Source organism: Ovis canadensis, chromosome 4 (genome assembly GCF_042477335.2).
Source record: "Ovis canadensis isolate MfBH-ARS-UI-01 breed Bighorn chromosome 4, ARS-UI_OviCan_v2, whole genome shotgun sequence".
NCBI classification, from domain to species: domain Eukaryota; kingdom Metazoa; phylum Chordata; class Mammalia; order Artiodactyla; family Bovidae; genus Ovis; species Ovis canadensis.
The window spans coordinates 21,747,350-21,767,546 of record NC_091248.1 but is presented as its reverse complement, the minus strand read 5'-3'; the positions used below and the strand labels follow the sequence as shown (position 1 = coordinate 21,767,546).

At 43.7% G+C, this 20,197-nt stretch overlaps 1 protein-coding gene across 1 annotated transcript in view; it reads left to right on the top strand.

Moving 5' to 3' along the window:
* Positions 1–20,197, top strand: part of ABCA13 (ATP binding cassette subfamily A member 13) — a 396,112-nt gene that overhangs the window by 277,034 nt on the left and 98,881 nt on the right. The window contains exons 53-56 of the mRNA XM_069587332.1: positions 2,142–2,298; positions 6,146–6,399; positions 11,470–11,662; positions 14,350–14,459. Of these exons, the coding sequence (XP_069443433.1) occupies positions 2,142–2,298; positions 6,146–6,399; positions 11,470–11,662; positions 14,350–14,459 (714 nt within the window). The remainder of the gene's footprint in view (positions 1–2,141; positions 2,299–6,145; positions 6,400–11,469; positions 11,663–14,349; positions 14,460–20,197) is intronic.

Genomic DNA, 20,197 nt, shown 5'->3' with positions numbered 1-20,197 from the left:
TCTGGGAGATAGTGCAAGACAGGGAAGCCTGGCATGCTGCAGTCCCTGGGGTTGAAAAGAGTCAGACACGACTTAGCAACTGGACAACATATTTCCACTCTTTTTAATATTCTTTTCCCATATAGATCATTAGAGAACATTGAGTCGAGTTCCTTGTGCTGTACAGTAGGTCCTTATTAGTTATCTATTTTTTACATAGTAGTGTGAATTTAGCTCAGTGATCGTTAATCATTGAACTATTTGATGCAACAGCTAATTAAGAGGAGTTGCATTAAAGCACTCACCTCCCCCTTGTGTGCTTAAAAATCATTTTCTTCATGCCTGAATTATGAGGCAGACTGTTGACAGAAGTTTCTAACATACTATATGATTATATAATATTAATATTTTCTGAAATACAAGGATGTGTTTTTGATCCAGGGGCAAATACCATAGGTTTCATGTGGATACGGAATTACACTCAAATCTAAAACTATTTCAAGAGCCTACTGATCCAGGAAGTGGGATTTGAGAGTTAAATGGTAGCTCTATTCTTAGTTTTTAAAGGAACTTCCATACTATTCTCCATAATGGCTGTACCACTTTACAATGGAATATTACTCAGCCAATAAAAAGAATGAAATAATGCTAAAATTGCAGCAACATGGATGGACATAGAGATTGTTCTGAATGGAGTAAGTCAGACAGAGGAGAAATATCCTATGACATTCTTTATATGCAGAATCTAAAAAGAAATGATACAAATGAACTCACAAAACAGAAACAAACTCACAGAGAACAAGCTCATGGTTGCCAAGGGGGAAGGACAGCAGGAAGGGATAGGTAGGAAGTTTGGGATTGGCATGACACTGGTGGGCTTACTAGGTGGCGCTAGTGGTAAAGAACCTGCCTGTCAAAACAGAAGACTCAGGAGATTTGGGTTCTATCCCTGGGTCAGGAAGGTCCTCTGGAAGAGGATCCAGTATTCTTGCAGCCCACTCCAGTATTCTTGCCTGAAGAATCCCATGGACAGAGGAGCGTGGTGGGCTTCAGTCCATGGGGTCATAGTTGGACGTGACTGAAATGACTGAGCATGCATGTACACGCTGATATATTTAAAATAGATAACCACCAAGCATAGGGAACTCTGCTCAGTGTTATGTGGCGGTGGGAGTCTGGGGAAGAATGGATCCATGTACATGGTGTGACCCAGTCCCTTAGTTCCACCTGAAACTCTCATGACATTATTAATCAGCTCTACTCCAGTATAAAATAAAAAATTGAAAAGCGTTAATAAAGATTTTTTAAAAAAATATCAGTGACTTCTCTGCTGGCATCCACGTTGAGGTACCAGCTTCCTTTGCTTGGTGGGGTAGGTGGGCAGGGAGATCACAGGAGGAAGCCGAGGGGAGTCAACCGTGAATAAACCCTGGCTCTGTGCTCTGGAGAAGGAAACATGAAGAGGTATTTTGCTTTGAGGAGCCTTGTGGGTGTTTTCTTATCGTGTGAGGCCAACTGAAGCCTGTGGGGGTCACTTCTGGGCGTTGCTGTCCATTGCCCAGCTTCGGGTCACACAGAAACGACTCCCTCTTCCAGCTCCTTGTCCTTTCCAGCTGTGGGTCCTCAGTCAGGCGTCTGAGCCTGTCAGTGCCGTGGTGAAACGGGGCCACGGCTCCCACCTGAGGGGCTGTAGGGGTGGGGAGGTCAGAGCACACACTGGAGGCACAAGGCCTGGAGCCCGTGAGGGGCCCCCCAGAGAGGAAGCTTTCCATTTTCATCTGAGGTTCTCTTTTTGTATAGAGTTTTCTGCTTGTGATAGCTTTAATTCTCACTCTGACAAACAGGTGTCATGTCTCTTTGCTGAGAAGCTGTGAGCGAGGAGCAAGGCCAAGCTTGTCCCACAGGGTGGGGGAAGTGGGCCTTTCTTTGGCTCATGGAGCTGCACGCCCAGGCCCGGGTTTGACCCGACCCAGGCTCTGCCCACTGTATTACGGAAAATGTGCTTTGTCTTTAGAAAATACTGCCAGCTTTATTAAGTCAAGTGTTTTTCTGTTCACTGAGGGAGGAAGATTAACCAGCCAACAGCCTGTCGTCTGTGATTCAGTCTCTAGGGGAAGAAGAGTCGCAGGACGAGGAGCACGACTTTGCACTTTGCTTTTCAGGTATGCCACTCTGCCCTGGATGTATCTCGTCTCGAGGATCTTCTCCAGCTCGGACGTCGCTTTCATCTCCTACATCTCCTTGAACTTCATCTTTGGCCTCTGTACCATGCTGATGACGGTCATGCCCCGGCTGCTGGCCATCGTCTCCAAGGCTCAGGTCCGTGACCCTCTGCGCGACCTCCCAGGGATGAGGGGAGGGAGAGAGGGTCGACTCACACCGAGACCATTCCTTTTCCAAATGGGCTTCACTGCAGATGTGCTGGTGTCCACTGTCTTTACCTCCAGAGAGAGACAGGGACTCTCCTTAGCAGAAGCGTCTGTGCCTTGACATCTGGTGCCAGCAGCAGACACAGGCTGGCAGCCGTGGGTGGAAGACAAGTTGTCTGTGCTCCTGCTTCACGGGTGAGGGCAGACTGAGCAGTGCATTCACGGCCGCATCCCTGTTTGCAGATGAATGACCGATCGACGGTTGGAAGAGTGGCTGTTTGTGTGAAGTGTGTCCTGTCTGGGCATCGCGGAAACAGGGCTCAGACATGCTTGTCTTTGGGCTCGGATGCTCCGGCCTGGGATTTGCCACAGCGCAGACCATACTCCCAGGCCACAGCGGGTTTGGATTTTCTGGGTGATTCTGCCCTCTCCCCTCGGAGCCCTGGGACAGATTTAGATTTGCTGCTCTCAGAGTTTTGGAGCAGAAGGCTTCCCTAATACTGGACTCCTGGTTCAGGAACATTTATCCTGGTGAGGAGGTGCCTCTCTCAGGGAACCCCTTCCATCAGGCTGTCTGTATCGGGAGGGCCGCTTTGGGGCTGTCACTCCAGCAGGCATCAGGGTCCAACGGAACCCAGCAGTGCTGACCACCCCCCCACCACCCGCCGACTCTTGTCGGGCCAGGCTCCTCCCTGGGAGGCCTGCTGGGGTCTTGTCCACAGTGACTCATCCTCCGTCTTTCTCAGCCTCCCCAGGGCTGCCTGTGCGGGTGGACTTCAGAGTCTTCAGCCTCCTCTGCCCCGTCTTTCCACGCTTTCGCTTCTTGGCTCTGGCCACACTGTTCTCTCCTGACTCCTCACTGTCTGTGCGGGCCCTGTTCCTCACTAGCCCTGGTGTTGGATCCACTCAGAGGCTGAGAAAACAGCCCCAGAAAGGCCCAGTCCGGAGGACGGGCTGCTGGTCAGTGTCCGGCAAGTTGGAGGCTAAGCTCCCTTCCTGTGCCCCGATGCACCGGGACATGATTGATTCTCCAGCAATGGCTTGTGTTCTTTTCCTCAAGTTTGTGCAGAAGCAGCGAGCTCTGTAAACATGCGTTTTTGGATCCAATTGAAAGAAACAATTTATTCTGGTGATTTTTTTTAGATCTGTTATTGACACTAATCTGTACTAGTGTGTCTAGAATTTAAATAGCAAACTAGCAGAACGATTCATTGACTTTAACTCAAGAGAGCGTTGAAGTTAGTGGAGGCAGAACAGAGCTTCCTTGTCCCTGTCAGAGCTCTGATATACCATGGATCTCAGTCATGAACTAAATGGGAAGAGAGGCAGATTCGAGGTAGACAGTCCCTGCTCTGGGGAAGGGTCACAGACAGAAGAGGGGGAAGGAGGGGTCTTCTAGACCTGCAGAGCAAACCAACCCAGAGTCTTAAGGTCCTGAGACTGAGGTCAGTGGGATGCTTTGTTCCCTCCTGTTATAAACAGCTTTGTTCACTCGGAGAGAAATCTGCAGGCAGTAAGTTGTTTGCAAAAAAATGAGTCAAGCTCAATTGTTAACAGATAATAAAAGGCATTTCCTTGCTGTTGCTGAGGTCTTTTTTCCCCTTTGCTCTTTATTTTGATATGCTCCACTTAAAAAGATCAACGTCATAAGTGGGTGATTTTCAGATATTCCTTTGTAAGTTCAAGAGGTAACATATTCCTATGAAAACATAAGACAAGAAGGGGGCTAGGTTTTCACACCAGTGCCAAAGACCAGTAGAGCTGGTATTAACCACTATATAGACACACAGTACTGTTAATGTGAGCATTTTACTTTTGACCGAGTCACAGTTTATAAGCAGATATGCACAGAAAAGGCATTTGGGGCTCTCATTCAGGCTGTGGAGCATCTGTCTCTCCCACTGCGGAGGTTCTCTTTTGAGGGATGGGGGATGCAAGTAGGTGAAAAAATCATAGTTTTTTTTTTTTAATGTTTATTTATTTGGCTGTGTTGGGTCTTAGTTGCGGCACGTGGGATCCTGGTTGTGTCGTGTGGATCTTTCATTGTAGTGTATGGGCTCTCTAGTTGTGGTGTGCCCACTCAGTAGTTTCGGCTTTTGGAAAAAACTCATAGTTTCAGTAATTTATGTCTCTACTTGATCAATCTCCACATATTGTGAATCAGACACTTATAAATTGCTGTTCTGTGACTTTGTGTGGCTACACTCAACACGCGTGGGTTATTTACCAATGTGGTGTTATGAGTTGCACATAGCTTTGTTCACGTGGGAAGAGATAGCAGTGTGGATTTCTTGCAGTCAGATCTGAGTCCTCACCATTAATTAATTATTCCCTGAGCTGTCAGATCCTGAGTTAAAAGCTATAAGTCTCCTATTTCCATCTTGTTAAAACGGAGCCCTTTGAAGTCATATATTATTTGATCCAGGGACATACTTTTATGAAAAGTGGGATAATAAGCCCCTTTAGGACTGGTGGAAGTCTGTAAATAGTGGTAGTTGGTCAAGACTGGAACCAAAGGATCATTAAATGAGCCTTCCATGTTTTTCTCATGTCTGCATGCAAAGGACAGTAAACTGTGATGTAACAATACATGCCCCCCAAAGTCATTTTTTGCTTTATTACTTTTATTTTTTGCTTATTTTTTATTGAAGTATAGTTGAGTTACAATGTTGTGTTAATTACTACTGTACAGCAGTACAGTGACTCAATCATATGCGACTGAACTGAACTGTACATTCTTTTTCGTGTTCTTTTCCATCATTGTTGATCACAGGGCGCTGAATGTAGTTCCCTGTACCATACAGTGGGGCCTGGCTGTTTATTCATTCTTTATATTGTAATAGCTTGCATCTGCTAATCCCAAACTCCCTCTCCACCCCTCCCCTTCCCCCCCCGCCCTTGGCAACTGCAGATCTGTCCTCTATGTCTGTGGGTCTGTTTCTGTTTCACGGATAAGCTGATTTGTGTCATGGTTTGGATTACACATATGAATAATACCATATGATGTTTGTCTTGTGCCTTCTGACTTACTTCACGTAGGGTGATAACCTCTACTAGCCTCCGTGTTGCTACAGATGGCATTATGTCATCCCTTTCTGTGACTGAGTAATGGTTCATTGTGTGTATGCACATCTTTATCCCTTCATCTGTTGATGGACATTTAGGTTGTTCCATGTCTTGGCCATTGTAAACAGTGCTGCTGTGAGCATAGCGGTGCATGGATCTCTTCAAATTAGATTTTCACTGGATATGTGCCCAGAAGTGGGATTGCTGGATCAGATGGTGGCTCTATTTTTAGCTTTTTAAGGAATCTTCATCCTGTTTTCCATAGTGGCTGCACCAGTTTACATCCCCACCCCAACAGTGTAGGAGGGTACCTTTTTCTCCACACCCTGTCCAGCATTTGTAGACTTCTTGATGGTCATTCTGACTGGTGTGAGGTAATATCTCATTGTGGTCTTGATTGGCATTTCTCTAATACTTAGCAATGATGAACATCTTTTTATGCCTATTGACCATCTGTATGTCTTCTTCAAGGAAATGTCTCTTTAGGTCTTCTGCCCAGTTCTTGACTGGGTTGTTTGATTTTGGTGTTGACCTAAAAGCCTTTTTTTTGGGGGGGTGGTTTTCTGTTGTCCTTGAGCCACACTAGTAGAGACAACTCGTTGTGAACAGCCGTGAGTTTACATTGTAAGGGAACACTGGACGGTACTGGCTGGGAGATAGATAATTGGTGGTTTTGTATGTCTTCTTTATGAAGAGCTCTCACTTTGATTTCTCTTTCTTTCACTGCACAGAATTTACAGAACATCTATGACGTCCTCAAGTGGGTCTTCACTATTTTCCCTCAGTTCTGCCTGGGTCAGGGGCTGATAGAACTCTGTTACAATCAGATCAGGTACGACCTGACCCATAACTTTGGCATCGACTCCTATGTGAGCCCATTTGAGATGAACTTCCTGGGCTGGATCTTCGTGCAGTTGGCTGTACAAGGCTCGGTCCTTCTCCTCCTGAGGGTGCTGCTTCACAGAGATCTCTGGCTCCAACCCAGGTACGTCCTGCAAGGCTCATCCTTGATAGAACTAGTGTTTGAATAAAGATGGAGCAGCAAATCCACCCTGGAGGTTGCGGGACAAGAAACGTTCTGAACAGTATCATAGCCACATCTCATAGTTAGGATTTTATAGTTTTTGTTTGCTTTTTTTTTTTTTTCTTTTCATTGGTGAGTTACTGACATTAGGAAGGGGAGTGTCAAAAGAAAAGGTGTCAACTTGTGAGATAATCAACCCAATTCTTTAGTCACCTTAATGAATTTTCCTTTTTAAAATTGTTCAGTTTTCCTCTTACTCTGATTGTAACACCTAGGGTGAATTCAGTTGATCCCGTAACATACTCTGGACTTCCCTGGTAGCTGAGATGGTAGAGAATTGGCCTGCAGTGCAGGAAACCCTGATTCGATCCCAGGGTTAGGAAGATCCTCTGGAGAAGGAAATGGCAACCTACTCCAGTATTCTTGCCTGGGAAATCCCATGGACAGAGGAGCCTGGTAGGCTACTGTCCATGCAGTCTCAAAGAGTTGAACATAACTTTAGCGACTAACACTTTCACTTTCATAACATAATATCATTTTGTGGTAAAATAGCATCAACTCCTAAAAGCAGGTGCATAAGAAAGTCAGTGCTGATAACAACTTGCCCTTTGCCAGATCCTCTTGTTCAGTTCATTTCAGTTGCTCAGTCATGTCCGACTCTTTGTGACCCCATGAATCGCAGCGTGCCAGGCCTCCCTGTCCATCACCAACTCCCGGAGCTTACCCAAACTCTTGTCCATCAAGTCGGTGATGACATCCAGCCATCTCATCCTCTGTCATCCCCCTTCTCCTCCTGCCTTCAATCTTTCCCAGCATCAGGGTCTTTTCCAATGAGTCAACTGTTCGCATGAGGTGGCCAAAGTACTGGAGTTTCAGCTTCAGCATTAGTCCTTCCAATGAACACCCAGGACTAATCATTGGAAGGACTGATGCTGAAGCTGAAACTCCAGTACTTTGGCCACCTCATGCGAACAGTTGACTCATTGGAAGAGACCTGATGCTGGGAGGGATCCTTTTGTTATTAGCACTAAAAATGTTTTACTTAATTAATATTATTCAATAACGATGCTGATAATGTCCTCCTCTTTGTTAGGTGAGAATGAAAGTCAGTAGCCCAAGCAGTATATGTGTATATGATGTATGCTGTCCACTTGAGTCTGTGTGTGCCCATGTCCACACAAACACATTCTTATACCCACATCTCTATATTCTCAATAGGATCACAAGTGGTTTTGTGAGGACGTGTGAAATATTGACAGATAACACATTTTAAATATTAAGCAAGGAGTGTACTTTCTTACGTAGGGTCCACAATGGCATGTCTCTCCCTCTGTAACCCTTGTGGCCTGAATCTGTGGACTTTCTCTAAGAAAGGGATCCTTCTTGGAGAAAGTACTAGTTAGGACCATATCACAGGAGAAGCTGTTAAATATTATAGACCTAGTATTAACACTCCATGATGATTTCCTTATAGAAATTCTCCCCCTCAGTCATTTCATCAACATACTTCCTTTAGTGTCTGCTAAAGTGGAGAACCATCTGAATACCCATCACAAATCTCTCTTGAGTTGGTCACAATCCCTCTGGAATCTGTAGATTTCCAATACTGGCAGAGGTTGAAATAGAATTCGGTGTGCCTTTCAAATGTAATTGGTCCTGTATTCGGCCCTCCATAGTTTAATCTATTTTAAAACCTATTTTGTAGAAACCCCTTCAGCAGATTTCAGGGTATTCAGTCCTCCGGCAGCATCAAAAGATATTTCTGTAAAGACTTTGGGTGTTACCTTTACGTGGAACCCCATGGACTACAGCATGCCAGGCTTCCCTGTCCATCACCAACTCCTGGAGCTTGCTCAAACCAATGACCATCAAGTAGTTTGATGCCATCCAACCATCTCATCCTCTGTCGTCCCCTTCTCCTGCCTTCAGTCTTTCCCAGCATCATGGAATTTTCAAATGAGTCAGTTCTTCACATCAAGTGGCCAAAGTATTGGAGTTTCAGCTTCAGCATTAGTCCTTCCAATGAATATTCAGAACTGGTTTCCTTTAGAATTGACTGGTTTGATCTCCTTGCAGTCCAAGGGACTCTCAAGAGTCTTTTCTAACACCACAGTTCAAAAGCATCAATTCTTTGGTGCTCAGCTTTCTTTATGGTCCAACTCTGACATCCATACGTGACTACTGGAAAAACCATAGCTTTGACTAGACGGACCTTTGTTGGGCCTTTGTTGTCTCTGCTTTTTAACATGCTGTCTAGGTTGGTCATAGCTTTTCTTCCAAGGGGCAAGTGTCTTTTAATTTCATGGCGTGGTCACCATATGCAGTGATTTTGGAGTGGAAAAGTATAAGTGAAACCAAATATTAGAATAATGTCATTGTTATCTGCAGTAAATAGTCAATGTTGTTCTTTGTCATTGTGAAGGTTACAGAATCCAGAAATTAAATGTAACTTAGACATTAGGTACCTGTCACTCCATTATGAATGACAATGATCTGACCAAATTAATAGGTTTTTAAAATCCAGATCTAACCAGGTCACTAATTATTGCCTGAAAGCTAAGTCCAGGGTTCTCAGCCAGGCCCTTCAAGTCTGGCAGCTCATACTCAGGGGCGCTCCATGTGATGTCCCTTCTGCCTCCACCTGTGACATTGACCCTGATCTCTAGTCTGGGCTGGTCCTTTGCCAGGACTGCCTTCCTCATCTCCAAGACCCTGCTTGTAGGTCCTCCTGCCTCTCTGGCCTGGCATGACGTCCTCCCAGTGTTTCTATTACAGCTTGCATTTACCATCAGGGCCGTCAGTGTTGTTTTAACATGTTTGTTACTCTCTTCTACCCGGCTCTATAAATTCCTTGTGCAGGAAATATTTTACACTGTTGTAGTGAATTCCTGGAAAGAATAGGAACACCCTACCCTCTGCATGTGGACAGAGAGTTCCTGCAGCCCCTCCTAAGTGGACTGTCTCTCGCCTGACCTTGGTGCCGGGTCCCCACTGCCCTTCCCCACCCAGCACCTGCTTATAGCCTGCAGTCCCTCTGTCAGCCTGTGTTGTCTGCCCAGACCCAGGATCACATCAGAACCTGAGCTCCAGACACACACGAATCAGGTTGGGTGGGCTTCGGTCATGGGGTCGGGGGGAGGTCCCTGTTTGTTGCCTCTCTGGTCTGGAGGCAGTTTCTGCTCTCTATATCCCAGTTGCCTGCTGGGTCTGAGTAGCCACATGGCCCAGGGCAGCATCTCCCTTCTGATATCAGCTGCACTAAATCCCTGCAAGGACCCGCTGCACCAATGCCTGCCAGGCTCCTTCCTTTTGACACAGATGCCGTTTTTCATGACTGTCAGTTGGAAGATGGCCAGGCAGCTCGTTTCTGAGTGCAGGGGCATGAAGTGCATGTTGTGTTGTGGGGAGGAGGCCAATGAGCAGTGACCTCACTCAGAGCCCCCCACCCACCAGATCCCCTTGAGATGAAACCAGTAGATGTGCTGGAGCCCCGAGCCCTGAGAGCAGACGCTCTGGCATGAGACCAGGCAGCAGGCACGGAGCTGCCGGGTGATGCAGTGAGGAGATGGTCGGAACTGCTTATGGGTCTTGGAAACAGGAAGGGATAAGGTGACGTGTGTCCTGTTGGAGTGAGAGGCAGCCTCTGGATGACCAGGCAAGGCTGAAGGGCCGTGGAATGCACCCTCACCTGGGGAAGGGTGCCCGACAGTCAAGGAGAAAGTGTCAAATTCAGTGAATCTTTGGAAATTCAACATAGCCACGTTACCTTCTCCCAGTCAGTAGCACCTGAAGTCCCCTCAGAACCCCCTTGTAAGTCAGTCCCACTCTATTTGTTGTTCAGTCCCTAAGTCATGTTTTTGCAGCCCCATGGACTGCAGCACACCAGGCTTTCCTGTTCCACTCTATAGATGGATTCATTTCTTATGCTTTTGAACATTATATAAAATCTACCATATAACGCATTCTCCTGCATGTATAGCTGTATTTTCTAATCATCCGGGTTGTGTGTTGAGAAAATTATATGTTTGTCCAGTGGTGATTTCAGGAATGGAAAAAATAGTACAGGGAAAGGGGCTGGGGGCACTGGGGTCTAGCTCTAGATATTTTATTGTATTTTTAATACTTTTTAAACTTTTAAATAGCTTATGACTCATAAGAAATAGCAAAATTAGTCTGGAGAAACTCTATGTCCCCTTCACCTCGCTTCTCCCAACAATACTGTGATAGTATAATAACACAGTACACTACAATATTACATTGATAAAACCAGGAAATTGATGTGGGCACAACACTATCTCAGTGATCTGTACTCATTTAGGGACTAAAATATTGGCTTATTACAGTTTTCAGAAATTGAGATTTACTTGAAAGGAAAAATGCACCAGGAAAGAAAATAATAAAGATTAGAAAGTGAGCTAGCTCAGATTTAGGGACAATAAATCAGAGTTGAGAGTTAGCTTTGTGCTCATCTGACAGGTGTCTGTCGACTGCCTCCTGTGCATTCTTTTACACAATCCAGCGTGTGCTGTGGAACTGTAGCACTTGGTAACTTTCATGTATAATCTAGTTTATCAAAGGGCTTGTTTGCTCAAAGGCTTCCCTGCTGACTCAGATAGTAAATAATCTACCTGTTAATGCAGGAGACCTGGGATCAATCCCTGGGTTGAAAAAACCCCCTGGAGAAGAACTGGCAACCCGCTCCAGTATTGCTGCCTGGAGAATTCCATGGACAAAGGAGTCTGGCAGGCCATAGTCTATGGGGTCTCAGAGTCATACACAACTGAGCGACTAACTCTTGACTTCACTTGCTCCAAGGGGTCAGACAAACTGATTTCTTACAACTTTGTGATGAATTATTTGTCCTCTGGCACGTCCTCTGGCGTGACTTTATTGCTCATAAAATCAGCAAGTGGTTTGCGTTTGGTGTCCATCCATGTCGCCGTTGGAATGATCTCTGACCTTTCTTTCCCCCTTGATTCTTCCGGCCCATTTCTCAGGGGTGAATTAACTCTGAATTATCTATCCTCCCAGGGGCCACTCTGCCATTCAAGGCACAGTCACATCTTCCAAGGACAGAGATGTTGAAAAAGAGCAAGTGAGGGTGCTGAAAGGCAGAACCAGCGGAGACACTCTGGTGCTGTATAACCTCAGTAAGAGTTACAGGGGCTTCTTCAAGAGCACGACCGCCGTGCAAGATATCAGCCTGGGCGTGCGCAGGGGAGAGGTAAGGGACTTCTGTCTGTACCTTTTCTGCTGCAAACAGGCCTCAGTCTAATTGTTGATCTGCTCATGTTATTCCCAGAATATCTGACATCACAACTGAAAGCATCTGCACATTTTAGGAATCTCTCCTGGATCTGTATAGACAGTCAGTTGACTTTCCCTAGTGAAAACTCTGCTGATTGATTGATGGGGTTTATTCTCTTTCATAATTTTAAAAATTTAAGTGATCAAGGTTGTTGTTGTTTGGTTTCTAACCCATGGACTGTAGCCCACCAGGCTCCTGTGTCCATGGGATTCTCCAGGAAAGAATACTGGGGTGGGTAGATATTCCGTTCTCTAGGGGATCTTCCCACCCAGGGATTGAACTCGCATCTCCTGCTTGGCCGATGGGTTCTTTACCAGGGAACCACCAGGGAGCCACCAGGGAAAGCCCAAGTAACTCAGGAGTTTTCATTATTGTTTGGGTTACAGGGTGACTCTCCATTGAGTGCAAATATTTTATAAATCTGATTAATTAAGGAAAACACTTCTAACTCCTGTTTGAACTTCAATACTCTTTAAGTGGCCCATTAAGCCATCTAATAAAATGTTATTCTGAAAAAGGAAAAACACACACCACAGCTAGCTTAGAGTTGTTTTTCATGAACTCTAGTAGAAATGTTTTTTGTGAACTGACAGAAGCCATGTAAATTGTTCCTGATGTGTGCTTAATGCATAAAGGGAAGTCAGTTCTGGAAGTGATTCCTTTTAATTAACTGTTAAAAATAAATGAGAGTATCTTGCATTCATATTGTTCCAAACTTCTGAGGAATTCAAAGTAGGTTATATGGTTGTCTGATTGGCATCCAAGTTCTGCTGTGAGTGGATCTGAGGTAGAGAGGAGCTGAGAGATGATGGATCTGTGTCTACCCAGGGACATGGCACCCTGCACCAAGGTGTGTGGTCAGACAGGACAGATGTTAAACAAGTCTTTTTTTGTAGGGTTTGTGTTTGCTGCTCAACTCTAAGACTAGTATTGTGATTTTTGCCATCTTATGGAACTATTTTTTTACCCTCGCTTAAAAAGAAAAAAGATTTCATTTTGCTATTAGTTCTCCATGGCTTCCGTAGTTGCTCAGTGTAAAGAACCTGCTTGCCAGCACAAGAGATACAGGTTCAATACCTGGGTTTGGAATGATTCCCTGGAGGAGAAAGTTCTCTGGAGGAGGAAATGGGCCACTCCAGTGTTCTTGCCTGGGAAATCCCATGGACAGAGGAGCCTGGTGGGCTAGAGTCCATGGGGTCTCAAAACAGACGTGACTGAATGACTAACCAACAGCTCCTTCTCTGTGATAGATTTAAGGAGTAAGAAAAAAACCTTGAAAAATGTCCTAAGAGAAATGCTCCAGATATCTGAAATGGTCCAGGATGCATTCATCTTGGGATTCTATTCACTAGGCTTTATTTGAGCATCTGAGTTTAATGACTTAGATATAAAGAATTGTGCAGAAGCCTATGGAAAACACCAAGATGGCTATGCTGTGCCCCTTTCCCTCCAGGAATTAATAATTGGGCAGGCAATGGGAGGTCATAAACAGTGCCCAGGGTGATGTAACAGCAGATCAAGTTTGAAAGGCACAGGGTGAAGTGAATGGCCTCAGAGCCCTAAGTCTGGAGAGGGCAGCCCCATGGCGGGGGTGGAGCCTGAGAGCAGGGAGGCAGGAATGGGCAGTGGGGAGGCAGGAGTGTGAGAAAGAGGGCTCTGATAAACTCAAGCCTTAGCCCAGAGGGTACAATGTACTTGAATTACCTCATGGTGTTGTTCCTGGGGTAGCAGCTCAGGTGTGGTCTGGCTGACATGAATGACAGGGGACAGCACAGATCTGCAACAGGATGGCCCCTTGTTTCAGAGGGTAGAAGAGACCCAGGTAAGGTGGGGAAAGCATAGGTGTTGAAGCAGGCTGCTTCCAGAGCTACAAAATAGGGCTCTGTGCTAACTAAGTGGGCTCAGCCACAGGAAACCCAGGATTCAGGAAGCCAGCAGTGCCCAGACATCAGGAAACAGGTGTCCTGGAAGGAGGTCAGTAAGGATAAGCGTCTTGGCTTCCACCACAGGATCTCCAGCTAAGAACAGCCTCGGTTCAAGGTAGAGACTGGGCTGCAAAAGACAGCAGGGCCATGTTCCACACAGAATATAAGACAGTGAAGCAGGAAAAGGTGACCTGATGCTGAGTGTGATCCTATGGAAATAGAGGGCTTTCTTCATTAGTTGTCAGGGTTAGGCCATCATCAGAGTTAGAGGACAGAGAGAGATTCAGAGACAGAAGAAGGCACTGGGATAGTCATGATTATGATGACGTGACTCCTAAAAATACTGTGCTAACCAGAGGGACACAGGAACCTGTGATGTGCGCCTCTGTCTTACCAGATAGGATTCAGCATAATTTGTGGTAATTGCACTTACTTGTCATCCTCTTTCATTTTCCAGATGTGAATATATTGTCTGTGAATTAATGCTGAAATTATACCACTCAAATGTCACAGTGATTTCAGAAGTACTGTGTGAGCTATAAAGTGCCTTATACACTTATTTTATGATTGTAAAAGGCTACAAATAATACAAACCAAAAGTAGCACAAAACTAGTTGAAAGCAAGTGCTGTTTCTGACGTAATTTTGATTTTATGGTCTGTTTCTTTTCTGCCTTCAGTGCTTTGGGCTTCTCGGGGTGAACGGGGCTGGGAAAACCACCACCTTCAAAATGCTGACCGGGGACCTGCCTCCGAGCTCGGGACACGCCGTCGTCAGGACTCCCACGGGGTAAAGTCCAGGTTCTATCACTTTATTGCCTGTAGAGATGATCATCAAATCTAGAGAAGCCCAGCCTCCCCCTCATCCTGTGCTCTAAAGTCAGAGGAGGTCATTGGCCTCCAAATTTATTTCCAGTGACCACTGCTCACAAGAGGGGAAAAAGGCCTCCAAAAGGGAATGAAATGGACTTGGTGTTTCCGACCAGAGGGTGGTGGAAGCAGCCCAGGGCCGCCCCCTTCCAGCAGTGATGCTGGCTGCTCTGCCCCATGGAAGCCGGGTGGGTGGGAGTGGCCAGGGCCTGGTTCTTCTGCTTTGACATCGACGGGGTAGAGCTTCAGACGTGCTCACTGCAGTGCAGGGGCTGGCAGGGGCAGGGTGGTTTCATTTGTTTCACCCCCAGACTTTGTCTTTCCGGCGGTTCAGCTGTTTTCCGTCTGCCGCATCTGTGTGCCATGCGTATGTGTCCTAATAATCCTTTAGCTGTTCCCCACTCCCACCCTGTGCCCTGCTCTTCTGAGTATCAGTGCTGTATGACAGGTCCTGGCATATATCTTTCTGCTTTTCCTGCTACAGCAAATTAATTTTAACTGGATAACAGATTTCAGAAATCTGTCATGGAACTGATATAAAGAAAGCGACAGGCATTGTGATATGTTCTCTGAGGGTCATTATATAAATAGCCATCAAGTTCTCAGTTTCATAGTCTGTCTACCAGGAATCCTAGAGTTATCTCTTAATAGACTTGGAAGTAATTTGCTTGAGATTTTTATATATAGGTTCAAATAAATTCATGGAAAAATTTCAAAAATATCATAGGTACTCATTACTTAGCTAATTTTTTTTTTTACATTGACAAATAGTTATTGTCCATCTATGATGTGCCAGGCACCAGGAGAACAGAAATTCTTCCTCTAATCTTAAAATCCAGTGTTAATATTTGTATGTCTCCTGCTTGTCTAGTTTAAACATACATAGGTGTCTATGTGCATGTATCTAATTTTATTAGTTATCTGCATATGTGTAGGCATGTCAAGTGCAGATGATTAAATATGTAGGGAGAAGCATATTTTAAAATCAGACACGATTATAAGATCATGTGTAGGCTTCATTTATACTTATTCCATGAACATTTCATAATCCTCTTTAGCAATAGTTATTAAAAGGTTTAATTTTTCACAAGCCTGATAGGCAGGCAATTTCAATGTCAGATTGATTTGCATTTCTTTAATTACTCATGAACTTGACAGAATGCTTTCCCCATATTTATCTGTTGCCTAGGGTTTCTTTCTGCCAATCACCTGTCATGACTGTGGTTCTTTTTTATAAGGTTGTCTTTTTTACTTATTAGGTAAGAGTTTTTAATATATTCAACTGGCAATATATTCACATATTCAATATTTTCAACATGCTTTATAGGTTTCAAGTATTACCTGTTAGTTTAGTTCAGTTCAGTTCAGTCGCTCAGTCGTGTCCGACTCTTTGCGACCCCATGAATCTCAGCACGCCAGGCCTCTCTGTTCATCACCAACTCCAGGAGTTCACTCAGACTCGCATCCATCGAGTCAGTGATGCCATCCAGCCATCTCATCCTCTGTCGTCCCCTTCTTCTCCTGCCCCCAATCCCTCCCAGCATCAAGGTCTTTTCCAGTGAGTCAACTCTTCCCATGAGGTGGCCAGAGTACTGGAGTTTCAGCTTTAGCATCATTCCCTCCGAAGAAATCCCAGGGTTGATCTCCTTCAGAATGGACTGGTTGGATCTCCTTGCAGTCCAAGGGACTCTCAAAAGTCTTCTCAAACACCACAGTTCAAAAGCGTCAATTCTTCGGCACTCAGCCTTCTTCACAGTCCAACTCTCACATCCATACATGACCACTGGAAAAACCATAGCCTTGACTAGATGGACCTTAGTCGGCAAAGTAATGTCTCTGCTTTTGAATATGCTATCTAGGTTGGTCATAACTTTTCTTCCAAGGAGTAAGCGTCTTTTAATTTCATGGCTGCAGTCACCATCTGCAGTGATTTTGGAGCCCCCCAAAATAAAGTCTGACACTGTTTCCACTGTTTCCCCATCTATTTGCCATGAAGTGATGGGACTGGATGCCATGATCTTTGTTTTCTGAATGTTGAGCTTTAAGCCAACTTTTTCACTCTCCTCTTTCACTTTCATCAAGAGGCTTTTTAGTTCCTCTTCACCTTCTGCCATCAAGGTGGTGTCATCTGCATATCTGAGGTTTTTGATATTTCTCCTGGCAATCTTGATTCCAGCTTGTGTTTCTTCCAGTCCAGTGTTTCTCATGATGTACTCTGCATAGAAATTAAATAAGCAGGGTGACAATATACAGCCTTGACGTACTCCTTTTCCTATTTGGAACCAGTCTGTTGTTCCATGTCCAGTTCTAACTGTTGCTTCCTGACCTGCATACAGATTTCTCAAGAGTCAGGTCAGGTGGTCTGGTATTCCCATCTCCTTGAGAATTTTCCACAGTTTATTGTGATCCACAGAGTCAAAGGCTTTGGCATAGTCAATAAAGCAGAAATAGATGTTTTTCTGGAACTCTCTTGCTTTTTCCATGATCCAGCAGATGTTGGCAATTTGATCTCTGGTTCCTCTGCCTTTTCTAAAACCAGCTTGAACATCAGGAAGTTCATGGTTCATGTACTGTTGAAGCCTGCCTTGGAGAATTTTGAGCATTACTTTACTAGCATGTGTGATTTGTATTTTAATTTTGTTTTAAAATTTTATGTGTATAGACATTCTCAGTTTTAATAAGACAGTTTGTTCTTTTTTTCCTTTGTTATTTCTTCCTGTTTGAGTCTCAGGAAGTTCTCTTTCTATGATAATAAAGCTATTTTTTTTAAAAAAATTATTTTTACTTTATTTTACGTTATAGTACTGTATTGGTTTTGCCATACATTGACATGAATCTGCCACGGGTGTACATGAGTTCCCAATCCTGAACCCTGCTCCCACCTCCCACCACATATCATCTCTCTGGATCATCCCTGTGCACCAGCCCCAAGCATCCTGTATCCTGTATCGAACATAGACTGGTGATTCATCTCTTACATGATAGTATACATGTTTAAGTGCCATTCTCCCAAATCATCCCACCCTCTCCCTCTCCCACAGAGTCCAAAAGTCTGTTCTATACATCTGTGTCTCTTTTGCTGTCTTGCATACAGGGTTATCATTACCATCTTTCTAAATTCCATATATATGTGTTAGTATACTGTATTGGTGTTTTTCTTTCTGGCTTACTTCACTGTGTATAATCGGCTCCAGTTTCATCCATCTCATTAGAACTGATTCAAATGTATTCTTTTTAATGGTTGAGTAATACTCCATTGTGTATATGTACCACAGCTTTTTTATCCATTCGTCTGCTGATGGACATCTAGGTTGTTTCCATGTCCTGGCTATTATATACAGTGCTGCGATGAACATTGGGGTACATGTGTCTCTTTCAATTCTTGTTTCCTCAGTGTGTATGCCCAGCAGTGGGATTGCTGGGTCATAAGGCAGTTCTATTTGCAATGTTTTAAGGAATCTCCACCCTGTTCTCCATAGTGGCTGTACTAGTTTGCATTCTCACCAACAGTGTAAGAGGGTTCCCTTTTCTCCACACCCTCTCCAGAATTTATTGTTTGTAGACTTTTGGATCACAGCCATTCTGACTGGTGTGAAATGGTACCTCATTGTGGTCTTGATTTGCATTTCTCTGATAATGAGTGATGTTGAGCATCTTTTCATGTGTTTGTTAGCCATCCATATGTCTTCTTTGGAGAAATGTCTATTTAGTTCTTTGGCCCATTTTTTGATTGGGTCGTTTATTTTTCTGGAATTGAGCTGCATAAGTTGCTTGTATATTTTTGAGATTAGTTGTTTGTTAGTTGCTCCATTTGCTATTATTTTCTCCCATTCAGAAGGCTGTCTTTTCACCTTGCTTATAGTTTCCTTTGTTGTGCAGAAGCTTTTAATTTTAATTAGATCCCATTTGTTTATTTCTGGTTTTATTTCCAGTATTCTAGGAGGTGGGTCATAGAGGATCCTGCTGTGATTTATGTCAGAGAGTGTTTTGCCTATGTTCTCCTCTAGGAGTTTTATAGTTTCTGGTCTTACATTTAGATCTTTAATCCATTTTGAGTTTATTTTTGTGTATGGTGTTAGAAAGTGATCTAGTTTCATTCTTTTACAAGTGGTTGACCAGTTTTCCCAGCACCACTTGTTAAAGACATTGTCTTTACTCCATTGTATATTTTTGCCTCCTTTGTTGAAGATAAGGTGTCTGTAGGTGTGTGGATTTATCTCTGGGCTTTCTGTTTTGTTCCATTTATCTATATGTCTGTCTTTGTGCCAGTACCATACTGTCTTGATGACTGTGGCTCTGTAGTAGAGCCTGAAATCAGGCAGGTTGATTTCTCCAGTTCCATTCTTCTTTCTGAAGATTGCTTTGGCTATTCAAGGTTTTTTGTATTTGTTCTAGTTCTGTGAAAAATACCGCTGGTAGCTTGATAGGGATTGCATTGAATCTGTAGATTGCTTTGGGTAGCATACTCATTTTCACTATATTGATTCTTCTGATCCATGAACATGGTATATTTCTCCATCTATTAGTGTCCTCTTTGATTTCTTTCATCAGTGTTTTATAGTTTTCTATATATAACTCTTTAGTTTCTTTAGGTAGATATATTCCTAAGTATTTTATTCTTTTCATTGCAATGGTGAATGGAATTGTTTCCTTAATTTCTTTTTTCTGCTTTCTCATTATTACTGTATAGGAATGCAAGGGATTTCTGTGTGTTGATTTTATATCCTGCAACTTTACTATATTCATTGATTAGCTCTAGTAATTTTCTGGTGGAGTCTTTAGGGTTTTCTATGTAGAGGATCATGACATCTGCCAACATGAGAGTTTTACTTCTTCTTTTCCAATTTGGATTCCTTTTATTTCTTTTTCTGCTCTGATTGCTGTGGCCAAAACTTCCAGAACTATGTTGAATAGTAGTGGTGAAAGTGGGCACCCTTGTTTTGTTCCTGACTTTAGGGGAAATGCTTTCAATTTTTCACCATTGAGGATACTGTTTGCTGTGGGTTTGTCATATATAGCTTTTATTATGATGAGGTATGTTCCTTCTATTCCTGCTTTCTGGAGGGTTTTTATCATAAATGGATGTTGAATTTTGTCAAAGGCCTTCTCTGCATCTATTGATATGGCTTTTATTTTTCAATTTGTTAATGTGGTGAATTACATTGATTGATTTGTGGATATTGAAGAATCCTTGCATCCCTGGGATAAAGCCCACTTGGTCATGGTGTATGATCTTTTTAATGTGTTGTTGGATTCTGATTGCTAGAATTTTGTTGAGGATTTTTGCATCTATGTTCATCAGTGATATTGGCCTGTAGTTTTCTTTTCTTGTGGCATCTTTGTCAGGTTTTGGTATTAGGGTGATGGTGTCCTCATAGAATGAGTTTGGAAGTTTACCTTCCTCTGCAGTTTTCTGGAAGAGTTTGAGTATGATAGGTGTTAGCTCTTCTCGAAATTTTTGGTAGAATTCAGCTATGAAGCTGTCTGGACCGGGGCTTTTGTTTGCTGGAAGATTTCTGATTACAGTTTCAATTTCCGTGCTTCTGATGGGTCTGTTAAGATTTTCTATTTCTTCCTGATTCCGTTTTGGAAAGTTGTACTTTTCTAAGAATTTGTCCATTTCTTCCATGTTGTCCATTTTATTGGCATATAATTATG